This window comes from Acipenser ruthenus, chromosome 4 (genome assembly GCF_902713425.1).
Source record: "Acipenser ruthenus chromosome 4, fAciRut3.2 maternal haplotype, whole genome shotgun sequence".
Taxonomy (NCBI): Eukaryota; Metazoa; Chordata; class Actinopteri; order Acipenseriformes; family Acipenseridae; genus Acipenser; species Acipenser ruthenus.
The window spans coordinates 19,407,806-19,427,572 of NC_081192.1; the positions used below are offsets into that span (position 1 = coordinate 19,407,806).

Genomic DNA, 19,767 nt, shown 5'->3' on the forward strand with positions numbered 1-19,767 from the left:
AGCTGATAATATCTCTTCAGCCAAAGAAGCATGTACAGTAATTTAAGATGTCACCATAATGAAAAACAGTATGCAGCACAAGTTTTGTACTAAAGCAGGGTCAGCTGTTGCAGGGATTTCTCAAATTGACCATTTTAAGGTGAAAGCAGAACGCATAATTTGGAAGTGTACTGCTGACACAAAAAAAAACTAATTTGGGGAATTACATGAAATACTACAGCTTACTTGATAGCAGTAAAGATTTCCTGCTAAATAAATACTCATAATAAATCATGATAAATCACTGCACTCAAATAATCATGATGCAGTGTCAATACTTTAAAGTAATTCTTTTTGAAAAGGAGACTGCATAAGACCAAAATAGGTGAAGTTCAATTGAGAGTTGTTGTTTCAAATAACGATACATAACCACATTCAATACAATCACTAATGCTACACAGACAAAGAGATATAACACAGCAGTGCTGCCGAGCGATGCCGCTCAAATCCAGATCAGAGCGTGCGGTACTGTCGGAGGGTTAACCAAATCAAAGCCAAGTGGGGACAACACGTGCGTGACAGGAAAGAAATCATGAATGAGCACCACAGGGATCAGTATTAGGTCATCTGCTATTCCTAACCTACATTAATGACTTATTAGATTCTGATATAGTAAGCAAACTTGTTAAATTTGCCGACGACACAAAAATAGGAGGAGTGGCAAACACTGTTGCAACAGCAAAGTCATTCAAAATGATCTAGACAGCATTCAGAACGGGGCAGACACATGGCAAATGACATTTAATAGAGAAAAGTGTAAGGTACTGCAAGCAGGCAATAACAATGTGCATTATAAATATCACATGGGAGATACTGAAATTGAAGAAGGAATCTATGAAAAAGAGCTATGAGTTTATGTTGACTTAGAAATGTCTTCATCTAGACAATGTGGGGAAGCTATAAAAAAAGGCCAACAAGATACTCGGATATATTGTGAGAAGTGTTGAATTTAAATCAAGGGAAGTAATGTTAAAACTTTACAATGCATTATCAAGACCTCATCTAGAATACTGGGTTCAGTTCTGGTCACCTCGCTACAAAAAGGATATTGCTGCTCTAGAAAGAGTGCAAAGAAGAGCAACCAGAATTATCCCGGGTTTAAAAGGCATGTCATATGCAGACAGGCTTAAAGAATTGAATCTATTCAGTCTTGAACAAAGAAGACTACGCGGCGATCTGATTCAAGCATTCAAAATTCTAGAAGGTATTGACAATGGACAAGGGACTTTCACCCTGAAAGAAACAAAAGCCAGGGGTCACAAATGGAAATTAGATAAAAGGGCTTTTTTACACAGAGAATTGCGAGGGTCTGGAACAAACTCCCCTGTAATGTTGTTGAAAGCCCTGTGTTTTTCAGCATAGTAGAATGCAGTGCTTTGCCATTGTTGCCGTCTTTTTTGCTTTCTTGTTCTCTACGTGTTTACGACTCGCAATATGATCTTTAGTATTGACTCATATATGATCAATCGAATGACAGCAAAACTTGCAGAACAGTATCCCACCATCCTCATATATTATTATTATTTATTTCTTAGCAGACGCCCTTATCCAGGGCGACTTACAGTCGTAAACAAAAATCCATAGATAATCAGATCCTTTTTTTAGCTCTGTCTTTTGCTGAAACATTAGATTTTTTTTTTCTTTGGTGCAGCCACCATGCTGAGTTTCAGAAGAGAAACGCGAGTGAAGTCACATGATGAATTAACTCAAATTGGATGGGTGTAGTGCAAAACAAACAGAAAAAATCCCTTCGAAAACCAGTTGCAAGGAGAAAAAAATGCACTGCAGACTTCAGCAAAATTCTGTTCCTAAAATGCCTAATTCCGCGGAAAATCAGCAGCTCTATGTATTGTACAGGGCTCTCCCCAGGCCTTTTGAAAAAACCTGATCCGCCCGTCTTGCAGATGCTACTGTGCCTTTAACAATCAGGATTGATTTCGCTTCCAGCAGACCAGTGCTGCATGGAAAAAAAAAAAAAAAAAAAAAAAATCTTGGAACCACATGACAGCTGTGTTATGTTTTGACACAACATTTAACCATTCAGAGTTGAAGGGGTGGGTTTTCGGTGTTAAGTACTTCGAGAGGCTAAAACGTTAAAAATGACTGCTAAAAAAATAAGCAATTATTTTCAAAGCAAAATTAGTGACAATGAATGCAGGGGGTCAAAATAAGCCGGCGATTGCCGCAATCCACCGCCTAATACTATGTTTGCGGTGGCTACTTAATTAAAAAAAATATTAAGATTATTTTCGGGTGTTATCATTCAGGCCATTTTTTGTAGTATTATTGTACTGTAAGGTGATCTATAGTACATTTTGTAGTTTCTTTGATTACATGATGTTAAATAAAATATCTAGAATTATGTTCAGAATTTTTTTTCTTTTTATTATGTCTCAATCATACATTTCTAGGTGATGCAAAACTGTTGGCTATAGCTGTATATTATATTCAAGTACATAACTTACTGTGTGGTACTGACAACTAACGTTCTATTTTTCTACAATATTGTAGCAGAAAGTCAGTTGTGTAGTGCATACCACTCATGTGTGCCTGGTAGGGGACTAGTGTTATCGCACCACATATATGCTCAGCGGTCTGGCGCCACCTATGTGCGTTTTCCGGCCTGAACTGTTACAATCAGCTGTACTTGACAGGTTTGAACACCAGACTGACACACAATTATATAAAAAAATTGATTCTAAACAAGAAAACATAAGTTAATATTAATAGTGTTTGGGAAAAAAAAAACGTAAAATGAGCCCAGAAGCATGTTTGTAACTCAATTTGAACATTATTAGACAGAAGTTGTTTTTATTTATTTGTGGTAATCATTTGCTAAAAGCATGAAAAGAAGAAACTAAAATCTCTTACCGATAGTAAGGTCATGGACTGGTTGAAACCTCTTATCTGTGAACTGTAATAATAAACAGGACTTCCCCACTCCTGAAACAAAAATAGAATTAGATTAATATTGACATGGTATTTATGTTACAAATAATAAACATAACATTTCCTGCCCCCTGTAGCACAGTTTGCAGGCAGTTGCACCAAGGTCTGACCGTTCCAACTCGAATATGCCAACTAATGACAGGAGAAGTAAAAAAATTAACAAGAAATGGGAGTCTTTGTGAACAAAACGTTCTCACCTTGTTCTGGACACCAATGAAATTATTTTGAGAGAATCATAGAACACAGCCTGTAAAGAATAAAAATGAGTGCTCCACGCCATTAACAGTCAGAGGTTAAAACACGTGGCAGTGTAAGGGTTAATTTCCATTGCACAATACCAGTAATGGAACTATGAAAAGCAAAGAATGAAGACCAAACTGAGTGATAAAGTACACTTCCTTTATTACTTTCAGTGACAGGTCAAAGTCAATTTACTCAAATTGTTTCTAATACTGTGGCAACGGCTGCAGCTCTGCAAAAAGTATTTTTTTTTCTTGAAAGGCACCCATGATCAAACAAGGGAATCACAGTATATAGTAGGGGTGAGACCGAATAGTCGAACATTCGACTATTCGATAACGATGGCACCTATCGACAAGTGAATCCAACATTCGAAAGCTAAAAAAAAAAAAAATGTATATATTGATTTTATTTTAAAGCCTGTACTGCTGATTGGCTCTCTATGTAGCGGTAATGAAGATTGACTGGAGGGTGGGATTTGTTATTTCTTGTCTGTGATTGGCTAAACTAGAACGTACCTCGGCTAACGATGGCTTACTCACAGAAAAGTTCTGCATGGAAATACTCTGACAAAGTAAATGAAAACACTGTTAAGTGTAAAATATGTGCAGTGCAATTAAACTACCACAAATCTACAACTGGTATGTTAACCCACTTAAAAGCCAAACACCGTTCTGTGACGCTAGCAACGACAGAAAAGAAAAGAGGACCGCAACAAACCGCCATTGCATCCTTTGCGGTGAGGCCTCGTCAGTGTGACAACGTCGTACGTGCTGAAAAACATCAGCCCTTATTGCTAATATGGTGGCAAAGGACATGCTTCCCATACGTTTTGTTGAAGGTGAGGGATTTCGGGAGTTGATGAAATTTGTGGAACCTGAATACACAATCCATGCACGAAAAATCCTGCACTAAAACAATTACCACTCGACTCGAAAAAAATGCATGCCGATTCAGCAGCGTCTGTCCGCAGAAACTTGTCAAAGGCTGAGAAGGTGGTGATTACTACAGATGCGTGGACTGCACCGAATACCGAGTCGTACGTCATAATAACCTGTCATTTCATCGAGGATTGGGAAATGAAAAACGTAGTTCTACAGACTCGCGCCACGCCAGAGAGGCATACAGCAGAGAATCTCGCAAATGTGTTAAACACCGCTGTAGACCATTCGGGTTTAACTAGGGGGGGAAATCACTGCCTGTGTTCACGACAATGCCAGCAACATCATCTTCGGAGTTTGCTGAATGGGATTCGAATTTGTGCTTTGCACACACTCTGCAGCTCGCCTTCAACGATGGCTTTAAACTTGGTGCCATACATAATGTAGTCGGTGCGGCCAGCCGTCTTGTGTCGCATTTTCATCACAGTGCAATAGCTACTCAGGCTCTGAAGTTGAAACAAAAACAACAAACTCTGCCTGAGCACCGTCTGCTGCAGTATTGCCGGACCTGATGGACATGCTGATTTTTTTAAACAAGAATAAGTGAACATGATGATAATAATGGACATTGCTAGCCTAACTATTCCTAAAGTTTTAGTTAGGATTTTTTTTTGCTTCCATGGAAGGCTAGTGCGTTAATGCCACTCAGGCCTTTTTGTTCATTCATTTATTTATTAATATTATTAAGCTAGCTACATACATAGCAAGCTGTTGCCTATACAGGCTATTTATTTTTTATTCACTGGAACTCGAACGCACAGGTATGTTGCCGATTTGATTTAACGTAGACCGGTAGTCTATATGTTGTGTGTGGTTTGAAAACGTAGGAAAAGTAAATCGTTTAGTTAAGTGGATTGTATAAATTAGCTAGCTAGATAGTCTAATGCATTTTGTATTTCGCTGTTATGACCGGAAAACATTATTGCCACAAGGATGCTAATGTTAAGGCATTTGCCTCGCAGCTCACATTGCTAAACTATTATTGAATGAAAATTAAATTAATAATTGAATAAAAATTATACTTTTTTTTTTTTTAATTGTCGCAACCTTTATAGTTCATTTGAAATTGTAATTAACGGAAAACCTTGTGACAATATCGGTAAAAAAAATAACACTTGCTTGCAAAATACGAGAGTCTCACACGAGAGTTGACGGTATGCTTATGTTATTGCTGCTGTTATGGCATTTCTGTATGTTTCCTAATAGGAAGGTATTTTTTACATAGCCTAATGTTTATTTAACAAAGTTAGCGAAGTATTTTAAAATAAAGTTCAGAATTTATTGCAATTGCAATAATTGTCACTTTGCATTATTTCGCATTTAATGTACGTCTCATTTTGAATGGGGGGGGGGGGGGGGCGACTATTCGATTAGTCGACCTCAACAGCTGTGGAATTATCGATAGTCAAAATATTTGTCGTGCACATCTCTAGTATATAGGCCCCTATGTGTAACGTGTCAGAAACCAATACCTCTGGAAAACAAAAGGTCAGTATGGAATTGGCAGCTTGTATGGTTTACGAGTTGGGCCTTGAGAAATTCACACCAGAATTTGCACAAACCAATCAACTTGCAATTCAATCCTTTACCTCAAGGATTGTCTGTGTAGCAGCTATCAATAAACATTATCTAATAATGATGAATAATATATCACTCATGTGTAGCTCAAGCTACTAACTTTACTATCCCTAATCTTTACCTCATTACATTATTTTTTATTTTTAATGCAGGTTCCCCTACCCTTTTCTTTAAACATATTTTAAATTTCATGTATAAAAATAGGTCTTAAACAGTTTGAAGATTAGCACTTCTCTGACCACACAAACCCTGCACACACACTACAAAAACCGCAGTAATACAGTGGAGCTCTAGATTACTGTGTAACATTGCTAGTAACGCTTTAAAAACTATTATGCATATTAAATTGATTACATCTGTTTATGCATATAGTATTTTTTTTTTTTACCTTATTCGTGTTGATTTGTACCAGTTGGGGTCAAAGCAAAATCCAAAAATTAAAGTTGTTTAAATCCATAACAAGGTAAGAGTAACAACAAGTCGAGAGAAAAAAAAAATAATGATAATTTTTAAAAAGTTATAACTGACCACAGCAGTTTAATCCATTGCTTATTTTAATTGGGTTAAGGAACATGATAGTGTCCACATTTTGTTTTAATTTAAGCGATGACTTGCTTACAATCTGCCCAGTATTACTGAATACCTCTAGGGGCTGACATTGCCAGGATGCTTAATACTTCTGACCAAAGATAAAACTTTTGGAATGATCTTGGTTGTTTTTCTTCATTTCTACTCTGGGGTAGTTCAAATGAATAAACACAGATTGTTTGTAGTTTTGTAGGGTGCCATCTCATTAAATGGTCACGCAGATTAGTTGTGTTACCGGAGTATCACAAACATTACTTTACTTTCTTGTCATCTTTCTTTAGAAAGTAATTGCCAAACATCGGAAGGCATTGTATTTGCAGCTCTGTCGATACAGTATTTGTAATTCTACACAACGCTCTGCACAGATGCAATCCCTTCAGTAAACACTCACAGGGGGCGGGGCAGGGGGGAGAAGGCGAGCTCAATCACATGCAGATTCAGGGAGTCAGACCTGAGGGGAGCAGAGAAGCTCTGCGCTTAATGCAAAAAATAATTGCCGATTCCAAATGCAAAAAAAAACAAAAAAAAAAACACAACCTTTCCTTAAACCCTTTATACAAAAACTATGCATAGGCTTGACTATCGATAGTTGTCAAACGACAGAATGCATTGATAAAATCGATGCATCACCTCAGCCTTAAAACTGATGGTAGTGTAATTAACAAGTTGAAATGGCATACAAGTGCAACAGGTTTGACTGTAGTGCGACATCATTGTTCATGGAGCTGCCCAAATTTCCATATTCAGGAGTCTGCTACTTCTAGTATGATGAACTCTCTCACTGTAGCCAGTGCATTCTGCCAATAGCTTTACATGTTCAGCTATTGCTGCCAAGCAATATTTTCCATATCAAAAACAGCCTACCAATGATTTTATTTTGAGTACTACAACAGCCCATAGAATACAGCTGTAAAGCATATGTCCAAATGTGAAGATAACTCAAGTGTACTGCCTGTTACATGTGAATACTAATTGTAAAATATAATAGGTTACCTGCTACTGAAATCCAATTGGAAACAGTTGTCTTATCTAGTGATTTAGGTGAAGATTTGGGCTACTGCAAATGTTGCCATTCCAGAAACATATGAAGTCAGTACCTCAATGACTGAGATAAGAGACGTGAGATTTGACAGAGCAGCCCTTCCCAAGTACTTTTAGAATGGTGTTGCCAAGATGTCGGCAAAGATACAGTAGACTCCAAAAACAATTTTCTATAGTGCAATCATGTAGGACGGTTGGGTAGGATAACCATTATTTTTAGGTTTATACCAGTACAGTACTTCTGGGGATACATGAACATAAAATTACATTGGAGCTTTTGAAAGAGATTATAATACTGTAGGAGGAGTGTTTTTAATTCATGTTGTGAATGAGAACTAAAAATATGGGTTTTACCAAAAAAATAAAACCCACAATGACAGAAATACAGTAATTATTATAATCCAAGAACATGGATAGCTTCAATTACACTGCAGTATGACTCATAATGGAACACTCCATATTACAAGCTACATTAAGAGCATTAGGCCAGTTTCAGACGGATGCTCTAGGAGAGCCTTGCCGAACTCAATTCAAGCACAAAATGTTGACTAAGTCCCAATTAAGTACATGAGTAGAGCACTGCCTGAAACAATTAAGTTTGCCTCGACGCTCTTTTGACACCAGCACGCCTTCCTCTGCCGCTCCGAGCGGCTCTGGTGCACCTTGGTTTCATAAGGGGCTCCAGCGGCCAACTCTTATGGGTCTCAACTCGGCCATTGAATGGTTTTCTTGGCTTTTTCCGGAGAAAAAACGACTGGAGACCTGTGTTTTATGTCTTTTTGATGATGTCGGACAGGGTCCGACATCGGACAGGAAAGGGAAAATTGTAATGTCGGACTTGGTCCGACATAGGACCGCAAAGGGTTAAATGTGTTTTTATGCAGTCATCCACCTTTATGGAATCAAATCGTTTATTTTTCTAATACCAATTTATTTTTTATAATAACCATATGTCATCATTTGTCTACAATGTAATTTTACGATGCACTGTGGTAGATTTCTTTGGAATAAGTGCGACATGCTTTCGGTTTGCCAGTATGAAACCAATTGGTTAATTGAATTTAAAGAAGTGCAGCTCTAACCCGTACTTAATGTCAATTGAGTTCAGCTTGCCTCTGGAGCATCTGTCTGAAACTGGCCTTAAATAAACAAAATTTAGAACGTGATAAATAAACAATACAGTGAGAAAGGGTAACTAACACGCCATTAGTTTGATAACATTGACATAAAGCAACTTGAGCTTCTTTCATCTGTGGAGGCACAAGTTTTGATAAAGGTTATTTTGCACTGAAGGAAAGAACTCTTATTAAAAGTACTAGGACATGCTTTTTGTAAAGATCACTGAAAAAAATAATAACTTAAAGTTACAAACAGGAGTGCACCGATAACTGAAGCAGTAGTGATTTAGACGGGTAGATTTTAAACAGCTTCGATATGAAAACGAAACACAAACTATCAAATACAACTCAAAAGTTTTATTTATGAACATCATATCTAACATTTGCATAGCAGAAACATCGTATTTAAATGAAAAAACAAACATAAAAGGCTTTATTTTCAAAATTAGCGCATATAATGCATTAAAAAAAAGGAAAAGTAAAATAAACATTTCAAAAGATTGTGTGGTGTAAAAACTGCTATATGTACATAAATTGTAAAAATGAAGTAATTTACAAAAATAAGATAAGCCTTTTTTTCACATTAGCCTACTGCATAGCATGACTTCAAAAAATGACAAAAAAAAAATATATATAAAAAAAATTGTGTAACCAGCTGTAAACTGGTTATATGTAGGGTTACATACACAATTGTAAAATCGAAATAATTATTTATAAAAAAAATAAAAGAAAATAACTCCGTTCCCATTGTGTAACGGGAATGCGCATTTTGCAGTTTTCTGATGAAATTGTTTGTGCCAAAGCTCCGTGGCTAGCATCATAAGAGATCTCTCCTACTTATATTTTCCCCGGTGCATTCATTGTACAAAACTAAGGAATTGATGGCTGCCAGGTCCAGTACATTCTAAAATACAGCACCAGGACACCGGTGATTGCTTTCACCGAGTACTAAGTTTTGCGCAGACGGTGGAAACGCTCTTCTTTGTTTACTGTTGCAACCAGGCGCTCTTTTTTTTTTCTTCAACTGTTTTGCTAATTACAGTCAAACAAAAATATTGGTAACATTCATCTCTTTTCCTAAGCATGGTTACATCAGCCTAACACACTGTTACCCAGTCTCTGACCAGCTGGGTGAGTTTCATCTTTGCACAGGTAGGGGTAGGGTCCACTGCCAGCCAAAACTTGATCCCAAATTTGACAGGTTGTTTGTCCAGCGACACCGTACTTTTGTCGGAAACAGCTGCTTGTCCATGTCACGTTTTTTGTTTAGCTTGAAACAGGCAATGCTGTTTTCAATGAAGTCGTTCCAAATTTCTGATGCCAAGGCAAATATATCTGTAGTTGCTCTCAAATCAAAACGCAAAAATATCAAGATTTCTCAAAAAATTCTTGTAATAGTAATATTATAAGACAGCAGACTATATATGCTCACATAGAGAGCCAGATGGCAGTTCTCCAAGGAATTGATAGAAATACAATAGATATTTGGATAACACATATCTAGACTTCAAGAGCAATATTCTATTCAGATACATACTGCTGTAAACTCAGCGGAGGTACAGATAACAAACTGGCTTGTATACATATACAAAATAGCGTATTGTAGGTTAGATTATCAATAAAAGCATGTATTGCAAAAAGCAGTCAAAATGACTACTTTCAGCGGCTCTAGGTAGAAGTGCTTATAACTATTTTGTGATTCTGACTTTCAAGCACCGTCAGGGTATTTAATACATGTATTTAGGAAAAGTCAAGAACAGACAACCGCGGATCTTTAAAACACGCAGAGTAATTTAAATTTTAAAAGTGAAAACCGTCAAAATGACTGCCTTGGCGGTTCTAGTGTTAACAAATACAGTACCATAATCTGTAACAGTAGATATTTATGTAATGCAAACTGATTATGCAATCACAATTTAAAACGACTTCTGTACTCCAAGTAACCAATGATCGGCAAAACAGACTTTCAGTCCCATACTGAACAGCCATGATTGTGGTAAAGCAGATTCTGTACATTTTGCTACTCAATAATCTTACTGTACATTTAGCTACACTTTCCTCAAAGTGCCGTAGTCAAGTGTTTGAGATGAGACGCATCTTTAAAAATATGCTAATTTATGCCTTTGATAACACTAAAGGAACAAAGAATCGCTTTAACATTGATAAATAAATAAAAGATGGTGTACAGAAGGGAATGCAGGAAGATGTTTACATTTGACAGAGATGTTAAAGGATTTGTTTATTTATGTCTACATATGGGCGCAGTGGTTTGATATGCTAAAATTTATATATTAAATGTTAAGTTTTAAATTAGCTAACTTAGGCCCATTAACCTCTCTGTCAAATATACAGCTTCGTTTAACATTTTGTAGACACCTACAGTACCATGGTATGAGCGATGTATTTCATAGTACAAAAAGAAAAAATATTACTGCTGTTTTATGTTCTCTCTACTGTAAAAGTACATACAACAAAGATATTACAAGCAAGAACTATAAACACTTCTTGCATACCCAGGGAATATTGCTCTCAACTTCTGTGTTTGCGTGACAGGCAGAATATTATTTGTTTGTGCGGTTTTCAGTAAAAATACAAGCCTGCTGAACAGGTGTGTTGCTAAAACAGTGTAGAAAAAGAGTTTATTTGATATTTTACATTATGTTTTATGTATATATTTTTGACAATACAGAGGACTTTTGCTAACATTGCTGTGACATTCATTCAGCAAGTGATGCAATATACTGTACTTGTGTTCTGCTGGCTGCCACACCTGCTGGTAAGCTTTCCTATTATTACTGTATGATGGTACTTTCTTACTTCAAAAATTGATATGTCAGAAGGACAGCCTCTTTCCAAAAATACAGACTCTGCAGACAATGTCACTTAAGTGTTGTTTGTACATTTAGCAGTGTTTTTTTTTTTTATTATATACATTTTTAGAGGCAGGTTTTACTTACCACCTCATATAAATAAATACATAAATAAATAAAATCTGCCTTTAATTTTTTAATAAGATAAATATTCAGAATAGTCAGTTTCCAGGACTTAATGTTTCTCTAGTATTTTCAATACCAGTAAAATGTTTATTATTATTATTATTATTATTATTATTATTATTATTATTTATTTCTTAGCAGACGCCCTTATCCAGGGCGACTTACAATTGTTACAAGATATCACATTATTTTGACATACAATTACATTATTTTTTTACATACAATTACCCATTTATACAGTTGGGTTTTTGGTGGAGCAATCTACCTTGCTCAAGGGTACAGCAGCAGTGTCCCCCACTGGGGATTGAACCCACAACCCTCCAGTCAAGAGTCAAGAGCCCTAACCACTACTCCACACTGCTGCCCTAATACTTATATTGTGAGTATGACACTGCATAGTCTCAAAATGCAGTTTACACGGCTGGATTATAGAGTATTAGTTGCCATGTTTACATATGGATTAATTGGGGTGAAATCAAAACAATTGCGAGAGAAAAGCTTGATTTCATCTCTACTAAGAAGGTTCTACATAGCGTACAAGGTTATTTTATCATTTTGTTTGTTAAAGTATGCAAGCTTTGTGCTGAATAATATACTTATATAACAGTAAATATACAGTAGGTCAACATTTATTGAATATATATTTGTTAAAAACAAGTCTTTAGAGGCAGTTTGAATACAAACTTTATACTCACATGTATCAAGGTATATGGTTTTCAGGGAAGCTACTGTAGCTTTTAATAGGCCTATATACAGTTCTGTGAATTAATCTGTAGTACAGTGACATTCTCCTCAACAAATGCACTATAACCAAGTATAAAATTCTGATCCAGTCTTGTTTTTCAGCCTCTGCTTTATACACCTCAAAGTCTTAAGAACATAAGAAAGTTTACAAACGAAAGGAGGCCATTCGGCCCATCTTGCTCGTTTGGTTGTTAGTAGCTTATTGATCCCAGAATCTCATCAAGCAGCTTCTTGAAGGATCCCAGGGTGTCAGCTTCAACAACATTACTGGGGAGTTGGTTCCAGACCCTCACAATTCTCTGTGTAAAAAAGTGCCTCCTATTTTCTGTTCTGAATGCCCCTTTATCTAATCTCCATTTGTGACCCCTGGTCCTTGTTTCTTTTTTCAGGTCGAAAAAGTCCCCTGGGTCGACATTGTCAATAACTTTTAGGATTTTGAATGCTTGAATCGGATCACTGCGTAGTCATCTTTGTTCGAGACTGAATAGATTCAATTCTTTTAGCCTGTCTGCATATGACATGCCTTCTTCAGCCGAACTAAAATCATAATTAGCATTGGCACGCAAGGATGACTAACCATTGGTAAGTCCATCAGTATTTTAACAAAAGGCACCTTACCCTAGCACAAGTAAGCTGATATTTTGATGAACAAAATTGCTTAATGCTTTTTTGACTAAAGAAATTGACATATTCTACATTTATCCTAACAAACATTTAGGATATCACAATACCTCTGGGTCTTCCTTATAAACGGTTTCCCACAGCAACAGCTGTTGCTAAGGTGCAGTGGCACTGATGTGGAGGATCTGGTTGAAACAACAAATAGCAACAAATCTAACCCATGGTCAGCTTCATTTTGTTCAATATTTTCTTACTGTAAACATCTACAAATTGTATTTGAAGATGCCTGATAAAGAACCATGATAATTTCCATAGAGATTTGGGGCTGCAAGGAGTAGGAAAACACTGCAGTACAGTGACTGTGTGGAATAATGGTGATGTATGCCAAAAGAGAAAAATAATTTTAAATCCTCAAAAAATCTAACGAACGGAAGTTTCTAATGGATGGAAAGATATATCTCCATCGTTTAAGTCAATATAAGAAGAGGACTTTGAGAAAAATCAGGATCTCCAAGTATTTGTTAAAATGTAAGAAAAACAACAGGTTTGGTCATAAATGTTTAAATGGTGGCAATATTAGATTAAAAAACAAATGCCCAGACAGCTTTACTTGAAGAGCAGACAGTTATATATTCATAAATATTATACATCTAGTTACCTATTCATCAATATTATACATATTTAGTAAGCAAGCATCTAAGTAACACAACCTCCAATCCAACATCACAGAGCAGCACAGTTTTTAGTAGGACAGGTAATTATGTACTTACTTACAAATTACATATATTTATATATATTTTCTGTTTGTCACTCCAACCTGTAGGAGGAGAATACATAGCTAGATATTAAATTACATGAATATGCTGTACTTTTCAATTCCTGTAATCTGTATATAGATCCAGTACAATTAGTCAGGAGACAGCTTATCTATTTCCTAGAAATGAAACCCATAATAAATCCTGCAAGAGTGCTAACAAATAATTCTAGTGGAGCTATTTGTATTTACTCTTTTTTGTTACTATACATCAACATATGTGTTGAAGAAAACTAGATTCAGTGTGTGCAGGCAACTTATTTACATATCAAATACAAATAATCTTTTTACAGCTCTTCCTAAAGATGTAATTGTCAGACCTTTCTTCCAGCTATATTACAGTGTTTTCCTCTGGCTGCTTTTAGTTAAACGTCATACAATTGCCACCTTGAGACAATAGAAGGGAGAGGCAAAGTAAGAGTATTAAGATACACAGGTTCTCCTAAAGCCAACGCCTATGATTACTATTTTGCCCAATTGTTCACCAGTAGGTAATGAGAGCAGTACACTCCAAGAGACAGACATTCCCCTTGGATGGATAGAACCCAGCCCTGTTTATAAGAATTAAAAGTATATATATATATTATATATACACACAGGGTATTAAATTCCAGAAATTTTAACATGACCAGTCCGGCATGTAGCTCCAATTTTTACAGGCCCAATGCAAAAAATTTACAGGCCCAAAGTGTTAAAATAAAAAATGAGCAGGTTTCAGCCTCTCGGGATTCCTCAGTGACAGACTTCTTAGCTGCATGTCCAGCTGTGTGCCTAGTGCCAAGAGTCTCAAACATCTAATGTTACACAGCTGCATCTGGCTGAAAATCAGCAGGATGAGGTCCATCTATGCCGATTCTCATGAGCTCATTTATGGTGTCCGTTGAAAGGCGAGAGCGCAGTGGGGTTTTCAATTATTATTTGTTTATTTAGCAGACACCTTTATCTAAGGCGACTTACAGAGACTAGGGTGCGTGAACTATGCATCAGCTGCAGAGTCACTACAACTACATCTCACCCGAAAGACGAAGCACAAGGAGGTTAAGTGATTTGCTCAGGGTCACACAATGAGTCAGTGGCTGGGGTGGGATTTGAACCGGGGACCTCCTGGTTACAAGCCCTTTTCTTTAACCACTGGACCACAAAACCCTCTTTCACATGCAGACGTACTGGGAGATAGAGACAGCATAATTTCAACTAAGAGAAGAACATTTTTTAATGTTCTATGGCTTGGTTTTGATCAGGAATTATTTATATACAGTAAGCATACTGAAGGTGTTCTCCTTCATTTTATTTACAGTTAGTTTTAGAGCAATCCACTCACTTTAGGCGCTTCTTCATTACTTAAAATTGGCTCAAAGTGTCCAATTCTGAAATTTAATTATTTCCAAATGTTTCATTATAGGCCAGTGGTTTCTGCAGTAAAACTTGGAAATGTTTTCCAGTGCAGCCAATGGTTTCACTCAGAAGGCCTTCCAGTTCTTTTTCTTGATCATTTGAATTTCCAGACAGCCTTATACCCTTAAAAGGTTTTCTCAGCATAGCCACCAACTAGAAAATGCCTGCAGATAAAGACCAGGCTGGTGTCAGAGTCCTTCTAGTTGTACTCTCATAAAACGTACACTTCTGATCTCATTTAAATAAACCTTGAGTTTTGGGTGATTTGTCATGCCTCCTGTCTGCTGCAATGTTTAAGGTGCTCATCAATCTGTACAATGTTTTTCAGCGCGGCCAGTACTGCTCGTCGTTGGCTAACTAGCCACCTAATTTGTTTGAATGTGCCCATTTGTGCCACAGACATTTCTAAAAACTGACTTCTCCTTCAACTGCTGCCGAAGTTTCGGCAAATACTGATATAGTATTAAAATGCCTTTGACTGTATCCACAAACTTTCCTTTCAAGTAGGTAGATTTAACAACACCTGCAATTGCCAATTCAAGATTACGCGCTATGCAATGAATGCGTATGAGATAAGGAATGTCTTCTGCCATTCATGCTACAACACCAGTTTTTTTTCCCCCATGTTTACAGCAGCACCATCCATATTCAATTTAACCCCACTAGTTTTGTCACTGGTTTACTATCATGTACGCAGCGAACATAAACAATGTCTTCCTCTACCATATTACAATCGCTGTTCCCATCTGCCATTATACATATAAACCTTGCTTCTTCCAATTGTGTTACCAAATCTTTCTTTAAGACTTCTGCTACGTGGAGAACAAACTCCTTGGCTCTTTTGTCGTTTAAATAGTTTTGTCCGTAAACAACTCAATCCTTTGCGATGAAATATGGAGTGTTAAACACTCATTTTCTTGTTCTTCAGTCAGATGAATCATACATTTTTGAATGGGTGTTGCTTTCGGATTCTCTTCTACTATTTTTGCTCTCATGCACAAGCTGTGCTTTTTTGTTTTGTTATGTGCTCTCACAGAAGTAACTTGAACTGCATCACCCTGTACAACTGATTCCAAGAAGTATAAACTACTTTGATCAGCAATATTGGGAAACTGACGACAAACTTTGCACCACATCACCTTACGGTCTTCGTTGCATTCGAGCAGCACGTTTGCATTCTTTTTCACTCACTTTTCTGGAGGTTCCGTCCCAGCAGATGGCTCTTGTTCGGTGTGTTTTGTTGGAGTGGCTGTGGAAAGCTTTTCAACACCGGCATGAGTCGACATAGATAACCTTTCTTTTTGCTCTTCTTCAATACTACCAGGCCTCGCTTAACTTGCGAATATCCATGGTTTCTGTTTTTTTTAAAACTGTATGCAATCAAACGATGTTGAAAAAAAAAAATGGTATTGTTTAAGAATGTTCGATGACAGCGTAAAAATAATTTTCAAAATACTTATATTATGTTCCAAATTTGCTCTCGAATTAAGCTTTTCGTTATTTTTTTCTATAATTTTTTTTTTTTTTTTTACTTCTGCCTATTTTTTCTAATAGGAGGACTTTTTTTCTTTTTTTTTTTATCAGGGTTTAAAGTGCAGAACATTAATAGTGATACTGACATCTTTCCAACTTACAAATTCATCACTTTTTGTTGTATCGAGGTACTCTAGACCTATATCCAGATGTGGATCTTCTTAATCAGGCTGAATATAACTGAACATCCAGTCTCAGGTAACAAAATGTGTTCATTTGACACCAATACTGAGTGGTCTGAATGAGTGAAGAAAATATTGTCACCTCAGCCACTGACCATATATCTGTATAACTTGCTTGAGAAAAAAAAAGTGCAGTTCTATAGTAAACCCTGCAGACAATCGGAAAATACAAATAAATGGACTATTAGGTATTTATTTTGGGGTAGGAATGGAGTTTGTATTTTCCTGAACCTCCCCCCCCCCCCCCCCACTTTACTGAATTGGGCACCAAGTGGAGTTTTCAAAAGATACTGTAGGAGTGTCTTATTTATTATCTTTGTTGCATACATATTTTTCAATTTTTTTTTTTTTTTTTTTTTTTTTGAAGGGCCAAATCATTTAACCATTATTTATATTTAAAATAAAGTTAGCTGGGGTGTTTAGAATTAACTTTATGGCAAAGCTACACTCAGCTCAAAAGAAAACTGCATTGAATGGTATACAGGGCCTACTGGTATACTTGTTAAAAGGTGCAGTAAGGGTTTCCCCTATCTTAAATAAGCTTCAGTGGTTTTCTTTTTTCCATTTTAACGGGTTTCTTTTTGTTCCCATTGCACTTCTAATATGTTTCTTTAACATCAAAAGATCTCTAAATATATAGTGCATTATCTTTTATGACGGTCCAATATCCAACACACTGTGCTATCATGCTTTCCGTAAGGCAGGATAGAACACCATATATTTCCATTTGGATAGGGGGTCTCTCTCTCTCTCTCTCTCTCTCTCAAATACAACACAAGAGGTCTGTCTGGTTGTCTATGAAATTAATTATAAACTGTAGTACTGTATGGTATTGTACTTTTCAAAGTGAATATAAATGTATTTGACAAGGCTGGAATACACAATTATAAGTAGAAAGGTTAATAAAGAGAAATTGTATTTGAGTACATCTCAGGGTCTACAGCTATTGAACATTTAAAAAAGGACATTTGTGGTTTAATATTGACAATAGCTCACTGTACAGTTGAGTAGAATGCTACATAAATTAATGTTATATAAATGTAATACAGGAATTTGTTTAATAGAATTTATTATTATTATTATTATTATTATTATTATTATTAAATGATTAATTTTGCTGGGGGTGCCCTGAAAGCTTCAGTCAGATCAGTAAACAATTTCCTATCAACTCGTGTATTGTTGTGTGTGTGACATTTAGTACAGTTATATTTACATACACAATTTAACTAAATGGGTGCTTTTGCGAAACATTAAAACCAAAAAATCATAAACAAACAGGTTTCATCTAATGCTGCCGTCTATAACATAATAGCTGACAGTCTCACAAAGGCACCGTTGAAGGCCTTGACTAGTGGAATCGGTCAAAATACAGCTGTTCACTAATAATGCACACAAACTGCAATTCACAAAAATAAAACGCTTATTGCTCCATAATCCTGAGTATTCTTGTCTTCGTGAAACTGGCAGCTATGCTGTATGAATATCACCATCAGTCATCACACAGGCCTACACAACATACAGCCCACATTGACAAAACAGGTCAGACAATATGCATACTTGATTGCTTATAAATGCATAACGCCATTTTCCAAAGGAAAAACTTTTTTTCGGTGTTGTAAATATTTTAAATACGTAGTTGTTTTTCATTATGTACAAAAAATAATCCTAATACGTTTTTAACCAGGTTCATCTCAGAAGCCATTTTTCGGGAAAAATTGTATTCTGTATGGTAAATAATTAGCACCCCAGCGCATTTACACAGCACAAATCTATGACGGCTAGTGAGTATGCAACTCTGTCAAACATCTTTGAAATGTCTACATAGTGTGCATTCTTAATAACTAATTTCTGTGAAAAACAAACCATCCCCTCCCACCACAGCCCTGAGCAAGCGTCTCTGCTTTTACCACGTCATTGACTCCAACACTGCGGAAATAGAAGACGTTCTGTCTAGAAAATTGAATCAATATTTTCAAACACCAGAATACAGCGACTCCTTACCCGTATCACCAATAATGATGTATTTGAAGAGGTACGCATATGCCATGGCTGGAGATGCTGTAGCTGCCTGTCTTACTCTGTACTGTGTCTCAATATATGCCTTCTAAAGCCCTTAAGTGTAGCTCTCTGGTTTGCTTTTCTCTTTCTCCCCACGACGAAGGAACAATAAACACCTCCGAGCTCTGCTGTTACGTCACACGCTCCACCTCGGCCACGCACGCACAACACACGCTCCACCCCCACCACGCACGCACAACACACGTTCTTGGGCCAGGAAGTGCTGATATATACTTTCATACAACCCGTAATAATTTTTTTTATTTAAGTTGTCAAGCTTATTAAAGCCAGCAACCTCTCAAAGAGATATTTGTTATTCTGTGGAAATGCTGGTTCGCACACAGCTTAAGTCATTGAGGTTTTATTTGTAACTGACTCACTTCTTCAATTAAACATTGCCTATACAACCCCCTCCCTCGATACCCATGACTGAAGGATACCGTTTACTTACGTAACTCCTTTTCCAGTAAACAGTTGGATCAAATGGTAAAAGACCAAAATAGGACGCAAAATTGGGCCACGTCTGAGTGTGTGGTAAGAGTATGGACTGCAACTGAGTGTCATTTCCAAGATTTTTTTCTTGGAGGTTAAACCTATTAAGATATTGCTTTCATTTGCAAAGTGAGCAGACCATTCTTATGCATATGACTACTACGACTACTAATAAGTAAATGCAGTTTTGGTGTATTCCAGCTCAAGTAGTCCATTGTTAGTGGGTCAGAGCAGGTGGGGCAGGTCATGCTGGAGTTTATAGTGTTGGTGCTATCCTTGTTCATGAAATGACTTGCCAAATATCTCTCTTTTGGAGGCTGTCTCCCGCATTTAAGTTTAAATATTTTTTAAGCAGTCCTAAGCCGAATACAGAGGGTGGACAAAAATGAGAAATACCTGAGCTATTGTAACAGATTACGACGATGGGGGAAAGAATGA

General features: G+C 36.7%; 1 protein-coding gene across 1 annotated transcript in view; it reads right to left on the reverse strand.

Annotated features, from left to right (window-relative positions):
• The window catches only part of LOC117400461 (ras-related protein Rab-2A), a 42,015-nt gene extending 23,028 nt beyond the window's left edge, over nt 1–18,987 (reverse strand). Inside the window, exons 1-2 of the mRNA XM_034000480.3 lie at nt 18,781–18,987; nt 2,911–2,982 (exon numbers count right to left, since the gene is read on the reverse strand). Of these exons, the coding sequence (XP_033856371.1) occupies nt 2,911–2,982; nt 18,781–18,826 (118 nt within the window). The 5' untranslated portion in view covers nt 18,827–18,987. The remainder of the gene's footprint in view (nt 1–2,910; nt 2,983–18,780) is intronic.
• Between the last annotated feature and the right edge of the window lie 780 nt (nt 18,988–19,767).